The sequence below is a fragment of the Piliocolobus tephrosceles genome, chromosome 11 (genome assembly GCF_002776525.5).
Source record: "Piliocolobus tephrosceles isolate RC106 chromosome 11, ASM277652v3, whole genome shotgun sequence".
Lineage (NCBI taxonomy): Eukaryota > Metazoa > Chordata > Mammalia > Primates > Cercopithecidae > Piliocolobus > Piliocolobus tephrosceles.
Genome location: NC_045444.1, coordinates 43,879,162 through 43,897,386, shown reverse-complemented (window position 1 = coordinate 43,897,386; position 18,225 = coordinate 43,879,162). Strand labels below are relative to the sequence as shown.

At 38.2% G+C, this 18,225-nt stretch overlaps 1 protein-coding gene across 1 annotated transcript; it reads right to left on the bottom strand.

Annotated features, from left to right (window-relative positions):
- Positions 1 to 8,246: 8,246 nt before the first annotated feature.
- On the bottom strand, positions 8,247 to 8,764 carry LOC111546096 (40S ribosomal protein S17). Its single transcript, XM_023217405.2, has one exon. It carries the CDS (start codon positions 8,740 to 8,742, stop codon positions 8,335 to 8,337), a length of 408 nt encoding a protein of 135 aa, XP_023073173.1. The 5' UTR covers positions 8,743 to 8,764; the 3' UTR covers positions 8,247 to 8,334.
- Positions 8,765 to 18,225: the final 9,461 nt, after the last annotated feature.

Here is an 18,225-nt window from a genome sequence, read left to right as displayed (position 1 = left end):
ACATAAAAATTTGCATTTTCCTAATGCTGGTGAGAATTTTTTAGATGCTTTTTGGTCATTTGTATATATCTTCTTTGGAGGAATGTCTATTCAAGTCCTTTGCCCGTTTTTGAATTGGATTGGTTTGCTGTTGTTCTGTTGTAGGGGAACTCCATATATTCCAGAAATTAATGCTTTATCAGATATATATAATTTCCAAATATTTTCTCCTATTCTGTAGGTCCCCTTTTTATCCTGCTGATAGTATCCTCTGATATACAAAAGTTTTTAATATCAATGTCCAATTTATTTTTTCTTTTGTTGCTGTTTTTACTGTCATATCCAAAAATTCATTGCCAAACCCAATGTCGTGGAGATTTTCCTCTATGTTTTCTAATAAGAGTTTTATAGTTTTAGTACCTACATTTAGAACTTTCATCCACTTTAAGTTATTTTTTGTATATGGTAAGAATCCACTTTCATCCTTCTGCATGTGGATATTGTTTTCTCAGCACTGTTTGTTTAAAAGACTGTCCTTTTAATTGAATGGTCTTGTCACCCTTGCTGAAAATCAGTTGATCATATATGCGAGGTCTTATTTCTATTCCATTGGTCTGTCTGTCTTTAGGCTAGTACCACACTAACCTAAAGACATTAGTCTGATCACTGTAACTTTGCGGTACGTTTTGAAATCAGGAAGTCCTTCAACTTTGTTCTTTTTCACGATTGCTTTGTTCTTATTTTTTCAAGACTTTTTTGGCTAGTCAGAGTTTGTTGAATTCCATACCAATTTTAGAATTTAAAAAATATTTCTGCAAAACAATGCCATTGGGATTTTAATGGGGAGTGCATTACATCTTTGGATTGCTTTGGGTAATACAGATATCTTAAAAATATTAAGTATTCCAATCCATGAGCATAGGATATCCTTCTGTTTATTTATGTCTTCTTTATTTCCCTCAGCAATATTTTGTATTTTTCATTGTACAAGTCTTCCATCTCTTTGGTTAAGTTAATTCGTGTTTTATTCTATTTGATGTTATTGTAAATGGAGTTGTTTCCCTTTCTGAATTTTTCATTGTTAGTGTACAGAAACACAATTGACTTTTGTATGCTGACTTTGTATCTTGCAACTTTGCTAAATTTGCTTATTGGTTCTAACAGTTTGTATAAGTGTGTAATCTTTAAGGCTTTCTACATAGAACATGCAAATAATCATTTTACTTCTTTCTTTCCAATTTGGATGTTTTTATTTCTTTCTCTTGCCTAATTGCTCTGAAAAAACTGTTATGATGTTGTCAGTGGGTTTTTCATATGTGGCCTTTATCATGTTGGAAAATTTCCTTTAGTTCCTGATTTGTCAAATATTCTTTTTAAATCACAAAGCAGTGTTGAATTTTGTCAAATGCCTTTTCTGCATCAATTGAGATGACTGTGTGATTTTATTTACTTTGTTCTGTTAATGTGGAGTATTACATTGATAGATTTTTGTATGTTGAATGATCCTCGAATTCCAGGAATAAATATCTTTTGTTCATGGCATATAATCATTTTAATATGCTGCTGAATTCAGTTTGCTAGTATTTTATTGAAGATGAAACTGACATTTTTGAAGAACACAGTGTCATTTTAAACAAATAGAATGTTTTTCATTTGGTCTTTGCTTTTTAAATTTTTATATTTCTTACTTCCTGTTTTTAAGGTATTATCTGTTGCATTTTAATTCATTTGCTCCTTCTAGTGTACTCTTCACTTCTAAAATATTTTTCTTTTATTTATAATATTTCCAGAGATATATTACCTAATTTTTGAGTATTCCTAATTCTGATTAATGTTATTTCATATATCATTTTCATAGTTGTTTAGCTTTTTAGTTATTTTATTTTTTAGGTTATAATTTTAACCTATTTTGTGGTAATGCTTTTCTAATGTGCATTAATTATTTTAGGGATATTATTTGGCTTCTTGATCTGTTATCTGATATTGACTTTAAGATCTGATCCTTCCTTTCCTCATTTACACTTGAAATTAGTTTTCCTTGATTTTTAGAAATAGTTGTTATTCAAGATAGTTTCTGTAACCTCATGGCTCTAGAGCTCTCTCTTTTGTTTAATTTGTGCAATATTCAAAAAATTTGGAAGCTTATTTTCTGGAAATACATTTTCCCTTACTTTTATCTGGACCTTCCCTTTCCTTTAGTGCTCTTGTCTCTGTGCTGCTCAAATGGGCGTCTCCTTGCTACAGTTTCTCTTCATTTGAACTCTTTGCCCTCAAAGTAAGTTTTGATGAGTTAGTTTGGGAGGTCATAGAGCCCAGACTTCTCTGGTCCTTTCAGACTTTACTGGAAACTCCTTTAACTCACTCATTATTAGAGGGTGTAAAACTCCTCTCAGTTTCAGATAAAATTTCCAAAGAGTACTTTTTGGATATTTTAGCATTCTCAAGTTCATCTCATGCCCCTTGTTTTTCTCTGGTTCCTCCTGCAAAGGTACTGATGAAGTGCAGTTCTTATTGGTGTCAGCGGTTACTCCTCGTCCACTTATATTTTACAGTCTATGGAAATATACTGTCACCTATTTTTTGTTTGTTTGAGATGGAATCTTGCTCTGTTACCAGGCTAGAGAGAAGTGGTGTGATCTCAGCTCACTGCAACCTCTGCCTCCTGGGTTCAAGCGATTCCCCTGCCTTAGCCTCTGGAGTAGCTGGGATTACAGTTGCGTGCCACGATGCTGGGCTGATTTTTTGCATTTTAATAGAGATGAGGTTTCACCACCTTGGCCAGGATGGTCTCGATCTCTTGACCTCGTGATATGCCCGCCTCGGCCTCCCAAAGTGCTGGGATTACAGGCATGAGCCACCACACCCAGCCACTATCACCTATTTTTAAGGATGATCTCCATGGGTATTTGGCTTTGTTATCCTATTTGCTCTGTTTCTCTTTATAGGCTGATTTAAGGAGATTCAAAATATTATGCCACTTCTGCTGTCATCTTCCTAGAATTCACCAAAAACGAACTCTTGATTCTGACTGCCTTTCCTGTACTAAACATGCTCCTTCCTCAAGCCCACTTCGTCTCAGTCATGCCGCCACCATCTACCACAGTATGAAAACCTGAAATCTGGGAGTCATTCATGATGCCCCGTTTTTTCTCATTTGTAACATTTAAACTGTCAAACTTCTTGACTTCCTATCTCCTACACTGGAACCATACTGCTGTTGGAGGACATTTGCTGAATGGAATATATTTGCCATTCTCACATTTGAGCAATGTCCCGCATTATGCCTCTATCTTCCAGAGTAGAAGCTAGAGATTCAGTTTCCCCAATATCTTGTGATATATTATCTTCCTATCAGATGCACCCATTTGAGACTGCAGTTCATAAGACAGCTATGTGATAAGGCAAGAATCCACTTCTGACAAGAGTAGCAGTGGAAGGTTTCAGCTTCAAGGAACAATAGTTGCATAATTTAAAGTATCTGGTTCTTAGTTCTTAGGGTAACTGATGTAAGCGAAGGTGCAGGGGACACAGCAGCAGTGGGTCTTCAGTGGGGCCATTTCCTGGTTAGAGTTGAGCATATTCTCTAGTTGGATAGCCTCAAACAATCACTTTCTGGCCTTTCCAGAAATTCTAAGAACTACCTAATACCCATAAAATATTGCTTTCCTACTTATATTAACTCGAGAGGATTTCAATATTTGCTACTATGGATGCAATGATATACCACTGCTCTTTTTTCAGTTCCTCTGATGCACCAACACAGCCTCATGCCCTCTGAAGATAATCCCTCCATCTCTGCAACTGTCCTCTCAACTACCATTTCCACTCTTTTCTGAAAATAGGAAGAAGAGAACATTTCAGTTTCTTTTTAACCTCACTTTAATTGCTGAGTACTGTTTTTCACAGCAAAGACTTCTGCACTACAGAAAAACTAACTATAAAATGACCTTCTTTCCCTCCAAAGAGCTCAGCCCACTTTTCCACACCCGAATTCCTATGATTTATATGGTCCTATTAATTGTAAAAATCATAGAAAGGGTGGGGCTTTCTACATTTGATGTGTATTTAGTTATTTTTTTTTTATGGAGCTTGTACTTCCATAGGTTTTATTTTGCCCTCATTAAAACAGCTTCGTCATCTCTTAAAATCTAACATAGCTATATTTTACCTCTGTGTTCTGTGTTCAGGACTCAAAGATAAAATATGAAGCCATTTTGAAAGTAAAAGATATGGGGGAGAATGTAGAAACTTGTTAAAACCAATACTTTGCCAGGAGAAGTCACGAGGAAAATCTAAGTTATAAAATTTTTGAAAACTTCAAACAAATCCCAGAAATGATGAAGTTTGACCTAGGAAGAAAAAACAATCTGGGAATTCTACTGTTTCTGACATTTGACCAATTTCTTTGGGAAAATGATTGAATGCTGCTGATACACTTGAAGAGGAACACTTGATATATTACTGCTAAATACTAGAGAGATCCTGAGAAGAAAGTCTGAGGAACTTAAGACACTGAACATTTAGGAACAGTAGATACTTGAAACTCAATACAGGACTGAATTATAACAATAGAATCCACAAGCTGCCCGACCACTTATGGAATCAACTGTACCCCTCAGTCCTTAGGGAAAAATATGACATCAAATCTGTTACTACCGTATTTTTATAATCTCCAGAAAGAATTTCCACCCTCAACAGTAATTCTTGTACTAACAAATGCCTGTGTTCCTTTTCTTTCCTGCCTTTAATAGTATAGGGGTCAAGGTTTTTTTTCACTGCTTAACTTGATACAGATTTGTATTTAAATACATGTTTTAAATGTCACTGCTGGCCTCACTAATTTCATCACATTTTTTTTCTCAAAGAATTTATTTTGCTTATGGGTAAGTGAATTTGGGGAATGAGTAGTTGCCTTATTTGCCTTCTATTTTGCACATTTTCCCAGACATGTCAATATTACTTAGCACCACATATGCTTAAAACTCCTAATATTTATAAACAATTTCAAAAACAATTTGCTTACATTTCTTTAGACATTTTATAAATATGGTATTCATCTGAAATGTTTATCTTCACAGTATATTACAAACAAAATGGTGCCACAAATGCCCTGTTACTATTGAAATATACATTCATTTACTTTGGGAAGATTATTAAAAATAATATTTTTAAAACTAAAATAAAATCAAACTTTACTTGGTAGTGAAAATAAATGCCTTGCTAAAGGAAATCCAGCACAGCACAACATGAACTTCTGCCTACATAGATTGGGACCCTGGTATCTAGAAAAAAAGGTCCAGATAATATGAAGAGAATATTTTGTTATCCACTGATATCATTATATCAATATAACGTAGTTACTTAAAACTGGCTTGAGAGATCAGTGGAAGCCTCAGAGTTTAATGTTTCTAGACAATTTCCTTTTTCTCCTCTTTTTGAGTCCAAATCTGTAACACGTTAATTCAATTCAACAAACCTCCAACATGGAGAAATGGAAAAACCTCCTCATCTCTACACAGGTGTAGATAAAGGAAATTGCATCATCTGTGGTGCAGGCACAGAGAAAAACTTGCAGAATATGATGGATTGAAAATATTGGGACTGAGAACCCAGATACTATGCATGGGTGACTGTTCTAAGTGAACCACTAGCATGGAGTTCTGCCAATAACCTGCCATGCCTACGCCTGTGGCTTGTTGAGTGGCTTTACAAGAAGCAGCAATTGTTTTTGGGTGACAGTGGACTCTTCCAATAGGGAAGATAACAAATTTCTGGGATCCCTAGCAGATGTTTCACCCTTGCAGGCTGCTGACCAGTTGTCACCCCCTTGGTCTGTTCCATGATGAAACAGACCCCCTTGGTCTCTTTCCATGTTCTTTCTGAAAGAACAACATTCAGATGTTTACTGGTCTATGCTGTTTTTATCCCTTTTGAGGCTTTATAAAGCCAGAATGCAATACCTACTGGTATCTGTGAGTTTTACTTCTGCCATCCTCCAACTCTATCCCGTTCTTCACAGACACAGGCCTAGGGTTTCATGAGTGACAGCCCAAGGTGTTTGAACTTCATTATGTAGAGAGTACAAAATATTTAAATCTTTGTGGAACACGAAAACAAAGACAATGCTTCCAGAAGGTTAATAGGAGAGCAGGGTACAGTCAGATGGAAGCAGGGAGAACACTGGGAGTGGGGGAACCGTTTATGATTAATCAGAATAAATCAGGTGTGAGGTGATGTGAAAGTGGAGGTCAGTGGGATCCAATCCTTACCACTTCAAGAGGAAGAGCAAATTTATTTTTTTCTCTCTTGGAAAGTTCCTTTAGAGGGGTAGCAGAGCAGGTCTGTCTGCAAAGTAAGCCTTGGGCAAGTGGATATGCAAATGGAAATATTCATAACTCTGCAGAGACCAAAGGTGTAATGACTGGCCTGGCTCTAGCTGCTGCTTCTCTCTTGTCCAAATCCCAAACAGTACACTTAGTACTCTTACAGAATCTCTGAATAATCCTGATTCGAAGCACAGTGTGATAAGAAGGCTGCCTTCACTCAGCATCAAGACCTTGAGTCTGCTCCTCCTGTTGCCAGCATGTCACTCCACTGCCCAGGGCCTGGTTGGTTACACCCTATCCTGTCCATGGACACTTTTCTGTGGTTCCTTGGTAATGGTTTTTCTGTCTGTGGTACTCTAGGACTCAGCGGTTGCCTTCTGTGATCAAGATCTTCAGTTCCTCTGGTACCTACCTTCACCATCTTCTGTTGCCAACCACTGGCATGGAGTTCTGCCAACCATCTGCCAGGCCTACCCCTACTTGGATCTATTTATACCACAAGTCTTGGTTTCTGTTCACTTCAGTTATGGTACTCACACCTTACCTGTCCTTTCTTCATTTTGGGTGTAACACACTCTTCATACTCCCACATGCCAACTGTAGCTGTTGTCACTGAAAACCACCCCCAGTGAGCCCTGCCTCCCTCTCCTAATGCTCTTCTCTAGTGCCCTCCCTCCCATATTGAAGCTGGATGACCTTGTGACTTGCTAGTAGAATGGGGCAGAAATGATGCTGACAGTTCTGAACCTAAGCATTAAAAAGGACTAGCAGCTTCTGCTCCTGTGTTCTTAGAAGCTAGTTACCATGTGAGAAGTCCAAGTACGCCGCTGAAGGATAGGCCCCATGGAGAGCCTTGGAGGATGAGCTCTGTGGAGAGCGAAGCCATGTGGTGGAGCACTGAGGCACCAGACAAGTGAGGAAAGAGCTCATCTGGGACATCCCAGTACAGTCAAGCCTCCAAATGACTCCAGCCCCTGCTGTCATGTGACTGCAACCACATGAGAGACCCCAAGTAAGACCAGCAGGAAAACCACCCATCTGATCACAGTCAACTTATGAAATTATAAAGAACAGTAATACATTATTGTTTTACAGTGATATGTTATGCAGATGCAAATATCGAAATCAAACTCCTGAACAACAGATTCTTGATTGACAGTTTTTTTGGTCAGAACTGCTAAGAGTAACAGCCAACATTTATGGAAGACTAAATTCTAGGAATTGTTTCAGGTGCTTTTCATGTATGAGGTAATTTGATCTGCAACAATAACACCATGAGATATACACTGTTACTACCCTGCATTTTACAAATGGGGGAAACCAAGGCTTAGAAAGGCGACTTGCCTTGCCCAAGATTACAGAATGGATAAGAATGTGAATTTAAAGCCAGGTAACCTGGCTTCTAAGCCTTCAACTCTATTGTCTCCTGATCTCAGCATTTGTCAAATTGACCATCTTCTACTATCACAAGTATCAAGAATTACATTGGGTATCTATAGAACATTATGGGACATATCCACGAATCAGATAAAGTGATGACTCTTCTTTGGGTTTTTACCAGGATATGGAATCACATATATCATAATGGTATAATTTAAGAAGTGCTGGGAAGGTCCCCTGGACCCCCAAAATGTTTCCACTGAGAAGTCGGCTGCTAGATGTATTGGCGCTCCTTTGTATGTTATTTGTTTTTTCCCTCTTGCTGCTTTTAGGATCTTTTCTTTATACCTGACCGTTGGAAGTTGGATTATTAAATACCTTGAGGTAATCTTCTTTGGGTCAAATCTGCTTGGTGATGTATAACCTTCTTGTACTTGGATTTTGATATATTTCTCTAGGTTTGGGAAGTTCTCTATTACTTTTATTTTTGAATAAACTTTCTACCCTTGTCTCTTTTTTCTACCTCCTCTTTAAGGCAGTACCTCTTAGATTTGCCCTTTTTTTTTTTTTTTTTTTTTTTTTTTTTTTTTTTTTTTTTTTTGCTGTTGTCCCAGATTTATTGAAAATAATATAGCACTGCAGAAAAAATTCAAACAGGTCCCCGAGGCGTTTTGAAATTCATCCCAACTGTAGGCTGAGTGACCTGCAGGTTGGACAGACTGCCGAAGTCCAAAAGCTTCAGCATTTCCTTAGTGTCAGGATCTACTTCAATTATCTCCTGATCCAGGGCTGAGACCTCAGGAACGTAATTGTCTCTCCTTTCTCTCTCCTCCTCCTGCAGCTTGATGGAGATACCTCTTACAGGGCCTCTCTGAATCCGCTTCATCAGATGGGTGACATAGCCTGCTATCTTGTTGCGGAGCTTCTTGCTGGGGATAATGGCGATCTCCTCGCACACGCGCTTGTTCGTGTGGAAGTCGTTGCCCAGGCGCGTGTAGTACTTCTCTATGATGACCCGGGCCGCCTTCTTCACGGTTTTGGTGCGAACGCGGCCCATGTTGGCGGGTCCTTGGTAAAAGAGCAGATTTGCCCTTTTGAGGCTATTTTCTACATCTTGTGGATGTGCTTCATTGTTTGTTATTCTTTTTTCTTTTGTATCCTCTATGCATTTTTAAATAGCCTGTCTTCAAGCTCACTAATTATTCTGCTTGATCAATTCTGCTATTAAGAGACTCTGATGAATTCTTTAGTGTATTAATTGCATTTTTCACTTCCAGAATTTCTGCTTGATTCTTTTTCATTATTTCAATCTCTTTGTTATATTTATCTGATAGAATTCTCGGTTCCTTCTCTGTGTTATCTTGAATTTCATCGAACTTCCTCAAAACAGGTATTTGGAGTTCTCTGTCTGAAAGGTCACATACCTCTGTCTCTTTGAGATGGGTTTCTGGTGCATTATTTAGTTTGTTTGGTGAGGCCATGTTTTCCTGGATGGTCTTGATACTTATGAATATTCATCAGTTTCTGACCACTGAAGAGTTACATATTTATTTGTCTTTGCAGTCTGGGCTTCTTTGTACCTGTCCTTCTTGGGAAGGCTTTCCAGGTATTTGAAGAGACTTGAATGTTGTGATCTAAGATTTTGGTCACTGAAGCTATATCTGCATTAAGTGACACCCCAAGCCAGTAAGGCTGTGACTCTTGCAGACTTGTAAAGATACTACCGTGGTGGTCTTGGGTGAGATCCGGAAAATTGCCTGGATTACCAGGCAGAGATTCTTGTTCTCTTCCCTTACTGTCCTCCAAACAAATGGTGCCTCTCTTTGTGCTGAGCAACCTGAAGATGCAGGAGGGTGACACAAGCACCCCTATGGCCACCACCACTGGGACTGTGCTGGGTCATCCTGAAACCAGCATAGCACTGGGTCTTGCTCAAGGACCAGGATGGCCACTGCTTGCCTACCACCTAGGTTTACTCAATGGCCAAGGGTTCTACAATCAAGAGGTGGCAAATCCTGCCAGGCTTGTGTCATTCCCTTCAGAGCAGTGAATTTTTCTGGGCCCGAGGTAGGTGCAGAAGTACCATCTGGGAGCCAGGGTCTAGAGTTCAGAACCTTACATGTATACCCAGTGCTCTATTCTACTATGGCTCAACTGGCACCCAAGCTGCAAAACAAAGTCCTTCTCACTCTTCCCTCCCCTTTTCTTTCTTTCTCTTTCCTTCCTTCCTTCCTTCCTTCCTTCCTTCCTTCCTTCCTTCTTTCCTTCTCTCTCTTTCTCTCCTTCCTTCCTTCCTTCCTTCCTTCCTTCCTTCCTTCCTTCCTTCCTTCCTTCCTTCCTTCCTCCTTTCTTTCTTTCTTTCTTTCTTTCTTTCTTTCTTTCTTTCTTTCTTTCTTTCTTTCTTTCTTTGAGGGAATCTTGCTCCATCGCCCAGGCTGGAGTGCAGTGATGCGACTCAGCTCACAGCAACCTTCGTTCCAGTTACACATAGTTGAAGCCATTCTCCTGCCTCGGCCTCCTGAGTAGCTGGGACTACAGGCATCTGCCACCACACTCGGCTAATTTTTGCATTTTTAGTACAGATGGGGTTTCACCTTGTTTGTCAGGCTAGTCTCGAACTCCTGACTTCAGCTGATCCACCTGCCTCGGCCTCCCAAAGTGCTGGGATAACAGGCGTGAGCCACTGTGCCTAGCCTTCCCTCCTCTTTTCTTAAGCAGAAGATTCCTTGTAGCCACCAGTGCCCTAGATCTATGGTGTGTATTGCCTGGCTACTGCTGATGTTCATTCAAGGCCCAAGGGCTCTTCTGTCAGCTTGTGGTGAATGCTGCCAGTCCTGAGTCTCCATTCAGAGAAGTGGGCTTCCCTGTGGCCCAGGGCAGGTCCAAAAATGCCATCTAGGAACCTAGACCTGGAATCAGGGACTCCAGGAGCCCACTTGTGCTCTATCCCACTGTAGCTGAGCAGGCAACCAAGCTGCAAGACAAAGTTTCCTTTACTCTTCCCTCTTCTTTTCTAAAGCAGCAGGAATCTCTCCCCATAGCCACCACAGCTGGGAATGTGCTTGGTCACACCTAAAACCAGCACATCTCTGAGTCTCAACCAAGGCCTGTGGAGAGTATTGCTTGGCTACTGCTGCTGATAATTCAAGGCCCGAGGGCCCCTTAGCCAGCGGGTAATAAATCCTGCGGCAGCTGCATCTTTCTCTTCAAGGCAATAGGTTCCCTTCTGGCCTATGGTGTCTAGAAATGTCTCTGGGACCTAGGTCCTGAATGGGGGCCTCAGAACTTTGCTTGGTCCCTATTATACTGTGGCTGAGCTGGTATCCAAGTTGCAAAACAAAGTCCTTTTTACTCTTTTCTCTCATCTCCTCAAGCAGAGTGAAGGAGTTTCTCCTACAGCTGTGAGCTGTGCTGCCTGCAGCAGGCGGAGGGGTGATGCAAGCACTCCTTTGGCTGTCCAAGTTAGTATCTCACTAGGTCACATGCCCTTTAAGTCCACTAGTTCTCAGCCCAGCACAGCACCAGGATTTGCCCAAGAATTGCAGTCTTTATAGCCTAGACTGTCTTTCAAGTTTATCCAGAACTCTTGAGAACTTTAGCCCATCTTGGTGAGACTTGTCAGAACTCAGGTTCTGACAACTGGGATGGACAATTCCCTTCTGACTACGGTTGGTCTAAATGCTCCCTCTGTGGGCACTGACTGAGTTCTACCCCAAGTTGTTTTCCACTATGACAGGGCAGCTCTGAGTTCCAATGTAAAGTTCCATGATTTCTGCACTTTTCCTCTCCCAGATGCCCAGATTGTCTCTCTGCATCATGTAGCCACTGCCAAGGGATGAGGAAGGAATGGTGTAGGTAATTCAAGACTGTCTTTCATGCCCTCTTTAGTGCCTCTTATGATATTAAAACTAGGTGCTGTGGTCACTTACCTGGCTTTTAGTTCTTATGAAGGTGCTTTTGTGTATGGATAGTTGTTCAGTTTGGTGTTCCTGTGGTGGTGGGGGGATAATTGCTAGAGGCTTTATTCGGCCATCTTGGTCTGCCCCCTCCTCCAACCTTGTATTTTAGTATACACAAGTAATAAAGTCTAATGTTATTTCAAACCTCTCCTGTCCTCTCCAGTGATGGTGGGCTCTTAGGACCCTTCAACTCTGTATTTCAGATTTCCATTTTAATATTATTTAGTACTTATTTTTAATCCCTCAGATTTTTTTCAGTTATTATTTTTGTATTCCTTTGCTTACCATTTCTTCTTGCATCCTATTTTCCTATCTGAGTCAATTATTTTTTTTACCTGAAGTGTATCCTTCAATTAGCTGTTCTTTCATCAATAACCTAAGTGTAGGGGAGTCTCTCCATTTTTATTTGCTTAAAAATGTTTTCAGTTTGTCCTCATACTTGATTGATCTTCTACTTGCTTATAGAATTCTAAGTTGAAAATATTTTTCCTCAGGACTCTGCAGATATTATCACCTAGATAATCTAGAATTTTCTAGTGTTTGTGGTTGCTATTGAGATATGTGCTATCCATCTAACTGCTTCTTCGTAAGAAATCTCTTTCCTTTTTTGCTTCCTTTTAACATTTTCTTAGTTTTCTTGGACAACCTTATTACATATATTCATTTGTGATGTATCTTTATACTGTGCTTCTTGAATATTTGTGTCTTTTACCAACTTTGGAAATTTCTTAGTCATTATATTTAGAATTTTGCCTCTTTATTGTTCTCTGTATTCTTTCCTTCTGAAACTTTCAGAAATATATTGGATCATCTTACTTTCTTCTCTTGATTTCTTACTTTTGCTTATATATTTGCCATTTCTTCCTTTTTTTTACTACATTCTTAGATTTTTTTCAGTTCCATTATACATTATTATACATGCCTTTTTTCTTCAATTATGCCTAACTGGCTCTTTAACTTACCTGCTGAATTTTCTCTACAATTACCAACATTTTAACTTTTGTAATTATCAAATCCTGAAATTCTTTTGAAATTTCATTTGGAAATAGATTTAGTTCTTAATTTAGTATAGTGCTTAAGGCCCTGTACTCCAAATAAAGAATGCCCTTGTGCAAATATCAACTCTTGTCACTTATTAGATCTATGACCCAGGGCAAGTTACTTAACTTCACTGTCCTTTAGTTTCCTCAACTATAAAATGGGAAAATAATAATGCCTCATAACACAATAATAATACTATAATGTTGTGAGGATTAAATGAGTTAATATTTGCAAAAATAGAGTGTGTAGTATGTGGTCAATGCTATGCTATCATCATCATCATCATCATTAACATCATTCGAAGCAAACTTGTCTTTTTGTATTTCTTTTAAAAAGTTTTTAAATTTTTTTTTATTTCCATAGGTTATTGGGGGAACAGGTGGTGTTTGATTACATCAGTAAGTTAGTTAGTGGTGATCTGTGAGATTTTGGTCCACCCATCACCCGAGCAGTATACACTGCACCCTATTTGTAGTCTTTTATCCCTCACCCGCTTACCACCTTTTCCCTGAGTCCCCAAAGTCCACTGTGTCATTCTTAGGCCTTTGCATCCTCAGCTTACCTCCCACTCATGGCTGAGAACATATGGTGTTTGGTTTTCCATTCCTGAGTTACTTCACTTAAAATAATGGTCCCCAATTCCATCCAGGTTGCTGTGAATGCCATTAATTCATTCCTTCTTATGGCTGAGTAGTATTCATACGTATATATGGATACCACTATACATCTATCTGTCATGATATATATATATATATATATATATAAAAAACTCATGATATATATATATATATATATATCACCGTTTATCCACTTGTTGATTGGTGGGCATTTGCGTTGGTTCCACATTTTTGCAATTGTGAATTGTGCTGCTATACACATGCGTGTGCAAGTGTCTTTCTCATATAATTACTTATTTTCCTCTGGATAGATACCCAATAGTGGGAATGCTGGATCAAATGGTAGTTCTACTTTTAGTTCCTTCAGGAATCTCCACACTGTTTTCCGTAGTGGTTGTACTAGTTTACATTTCCACCAGCAGTGTAGAAGTGTTCCCTGTTCACCACATCCATGCCAACATCTACTACTTTTTGACTTTTTGATTATGGCCCTTCTTGCAGGAGTAAGGTGGTATCCCATTGTGGTTTTGATTTGCTTTTCCCTGATCATTAGTGATGCTGAGCATTTTTATATGTTTGTTGGCCATTTGTATATCTTCTTTTTAGAACTGTCTATTCATGTCCTTAGTCCACTTTTTGAAGGGATTGTTTGTTTTTTTCCTCACTGATTTGTTTGAGTTTGTTGTAGATTCTGGATTCGTCCTTTGTCAGATATATAGATTGTGAAAACTTTTCCCACTTCGTGGGTTGTCTGTTTACTCTGTCAACTGTTTCTTTGCTGTGCAAAAGCTCTTTAGTTTAATTAAGTCCCCAAAATTTATCTTTGTTTTTATTGCATTTGCTTTTGAGCTCTTGGTCATGAAATCCTTGCCTAAGCCAATGTCTAGAAGGGCTTTTCCAATGTTATCTTCTAGAATTTTTATAGTTTCAGGTCTTATATTTAAGTCCTTAATCCATCTTGAGTTTATTTTTGTATAAGGTGAGAGGTGAGGATCCAGTTTCATTCTCCTACATGTGGCTAGTCAATTATTTCTGCACCATTTGTTTTGAAAAGGGTGTCCTTTCCCCATTTTATGTTTTTGTTTGCTTTGTCAAAGATCAGTTGGCTGTAAGTATTTGAGTTTATTTTTGGGTTCTCTATTCTGTTCCATTGATCTATGTGCCTATTTTTATACCAGTACCATGCTGTTTTGGTGACTATGGTCTTATAATATAGTTTGAAATCAGGTAATGCTATGCCTCCAGATTTGTTCTTTTTGCTTAGTCTTGCTTTGGCTATGTGGGCTCTTTTTTGGTTCCATATGAATTTTAGAATTGTTTTTTCATATTCTGTGAAGAAATGATGGTATTTTGATGGGGATTGCATTGAATTTGTAGATTGCTTTTGGTAGTATGATAATTTTCACAATATTGATTCTTCTCATCCATGAGCATGGAATGTGTTTGCATTTGTTTGTGTTGTCTATGATCTCTTTCAGGAGTGTTTTGTAGTTTTCCTTGTAGAAGTCTTTCACCTCCTTGGTTAGGTATATTCCTAAGTAATTTTTTTTTTGCAACTATTGTAAGAGGGGTTGAGTTCTTGATTTGATTCTCAGCTTGGTCACTGTTGGTGTATAGAAGAGCAATTGATTTGTGTACATTAATTTTGCATCTGGAAACTTTGCTGAATTTTTCTTAGCAGTTCTAGGAGATTTCTGGAGGAGTCTTTAGGGTTTTTTAGGTAAAAAATCATATCATCAGCAAACAGCAGCAGTTTGACTCTCTCTTTACTGATTTGGATGCCGTTTATTTTTTTCTCTTGTCTGATTGCTCTGGCTAGGACTTCCAGTACTACGTTGAAGAGGAGTGGTAAGAGTGGACATCCTTGTCTTGTTCCAGTTCTCAGAGGGAATGCTTTCAACTTTTCCCCTTTCAGTACTGTGTTCGCTGTGGGTTTGTCATAGATGGCTTTTATTATATTGAGGTATATGTCCTTTATATATTGACTTTGCTGAGAGTTTTAATTATAAAGAGATGCTGGATTTTGTCAAATGCTTTTTCTGCATCAATTGAGATGATCATGTGATTTTTGTTTTTAATTCTGTTTATGTGGTGTATCACATTTATTGATTTGCATATGTTAAACCATCCCTGCATCCCTGATATGAAACCCACTTGATCATGGTGGATTATCTTTTTGATATGTTATTGGATTTGGTTAGCTAGTATTTTGTTAAGGATTTTAGCATCTATTTTCATCATAGATATTGGACTGTAGTTTTCTTTTTTGGTTATGTTTTTTCCTGGTTTTGGTATTTAGGTGATACTTGCTTCATAAAATGATTAAGGGTAGGTTCCCTCTTTCTCTGTCTTATGGAATAGTGTCAATAGGCTTCATACCAATTCTTCTTTAAATGTCTGGTAGAATTCTGCTGTGAATCCATCTGCTCCTGGACTCTTTTTTGTTGGTAACTTTTTAAATTATCATTTCAATCTCACTGCTTGTTATTGCTCTGTTCAGGGTATCTAATTCTTCCTGATTTAAGCTGAGAGGGTGGTATCTTTCCAGTAATTTATCCATCTCTTCTAGGTTTTCTAGTTTATGCACATAAAGGTCTTCATAGTAGCCTTGACTAATCTTTTGTATTTCTGTGGTGTCAGTTGTAATAGCTCCCATTTCATTTCTTATTGAGCTTATTTGGATTTTCTGTCTTCTTTTCTTGGTTAATCTTGCTAGTGGTCTATCAATTTTATTTACCTTTTCAAAGAACCAGCTTTTTGTTTCATTTATCTTTTGTATTTTTTTTTCAATGTCATTTAGTCCTGCTCTGATCTTGGTTATTTCCTTTCTACTGCTGAGTTTGGGTTTGGTTTGTTCTTGTTTCTCTAGTTCCTTGAGGTGTGACCTTTGATTGTCTGTTTGTGCTCTTCCCTCCTTTTTGATGTAGGTGTTTAGGGCTATGAACTTTCCTGTTAGCACCGCCTTTGGTGTGTCCCAGAGGTTTTGATAGGTTGTGTTGCTATTGTTGTTCAGTATAAAGAATTTTTAAATTTCCATCTTGATTTCATTGTTGACCCCATGATCATTCAAGAGCAAGTTATTTAATTTCCATGTATTTGCATGGTTTTGAAGGTTCCTTTTGCAGTTGATTTCTAGTTTCATTCCACTGTGGTCTGAGAGAGTGCTTGATATAATTTCAATTTTCTTGAATTTATTGAGGCTTACCTTGTGGCCTATCATATGGTCTATCTTGGAGAAAGTTTCATACACTGTTGAGTAGAATGTATATTCTGTGGTTGTTGGATGGAATGTCCTATATACATCTGTTAAGTCTATTTGTTTCAGGGTATAGTTTAAATCCATTGTTTCTTTGTTGACTTTCTGTCTTGATGACCTATCTAGTGCTATCCATGGAGTATTGGAGTCCCCCACTATTATTATGTTGCTGTGTATCTCATTTCTTAGGTCTATTATCACTTGTTTTATAAATTTGGGAGCTCCAGTGTTAGGTGCATATATGTCTAGGATTGTGATATTTTCCTGTTGGACAAGGACTTTTATCATTATATAATGTTCCTCTTTGTCTCTCTGAATGCTGTTGCTTTATAGTTTGTTTTGTCTGATGTAAGAATAGCTACTCCTACTTGTTTTGGTGTTCATTTGCATGAAATGCATTTTTCCACACCTTCACCTTAAGTTTGTGCAAGTCCTTATGTTTTAGGTGAGTCTCTTGAAGGCAACAGATAGTTGGTTGATGAATTCTTATCCATTCTGCAATTCTGTATCTTTTAAGGGGAGCACTTAGGCTATTTACATTCAAGGTTAGTATTCAGTTCCATTCATCATGCTATTTGTTGCCTGTATAACTTGGTTTTTTGTTTTTGTTTTTTAAATTATAATTTTGTTTTATGGGTCCTGTGAGATTCATGCTTTAAAGAGGTTCTGTTTTGATGTGCTTTCAGGATTTGTTTCAAGATTTAGAGCTCCTTTTAGCAGTTCTTGTAGTGGTGGCTTGGTAGTGGCAAATTCTCTTAGCATTTCTTTGTGTGAAAAAGACTATCTTTCCTTCTTATATGAAGCTTAGTTTTGCTGGATACAAAATTCTTGGCTGATAATTGTTCTGAAGAGGCTGAAGATAGGGCCCCAATCCCTTCTAGCTTGTAGGGTTTCTGCAAGACATCTGCTGTTAATCTGATAGGTTTTCCTTTATAGCTTACTTGGTGCTTCTGTTTCACAACTCTTAAGATTCTTTCCTTCACCTTAACTTTAGATAACCTGATGACTATGCCTAGGTGATCTTTTTGCGATGAATTTCCCAGGTGTTCTTTGTACTTCTTGTATTTGGTTGTCTAGGTCTCTCACAAGGCCAGGGAAATTTTTCTTGATGATTCTCCCAAATATGGTTTCCATACTTTTAGAATTCTCTTCTTCCTCAGGAGCACCAACTATTCTTAAGTTTGGTCATTTAACATAATCCCAGACTTCTTGGAGGCTTTGTTCATATTTTCTTATTCTTTTTTCTTTGTCTTTGTTGGATTGGGTTAATTTGAAGACCTTGTCTTTGAGCTCTGAAGTTGTTTCTTCTACTTGTTCAGTTCTATTGCTGAGACTTGCCAGAGCATTTTGCATTTCTGTGTGTCCATTAAGTTTTGATTGTTTTTTATTTATATTTCCTTGAATATTTCTTCCTTCACTTCTTGAATCATTTTTTGGATTTCCTTACACTGGGCTTTGTCTTTCTCTGGTGCCTTTCTGATTAGCTTAATAACTAACCTCCTGAATTCTTCTTCAGGTAAATCAGGGATTTCTTCTTGGTTTGGGCCCATTGCTGGTGAGCTAGTATGATTTTTTGGCAAGTGGTAAAGAGCCTTATTTTGTCATATTACCAGAGTTGGTTTTCTGATTCTTTCTCATTTGAGTATGCTCTGTCAGAGGGAAGGCCT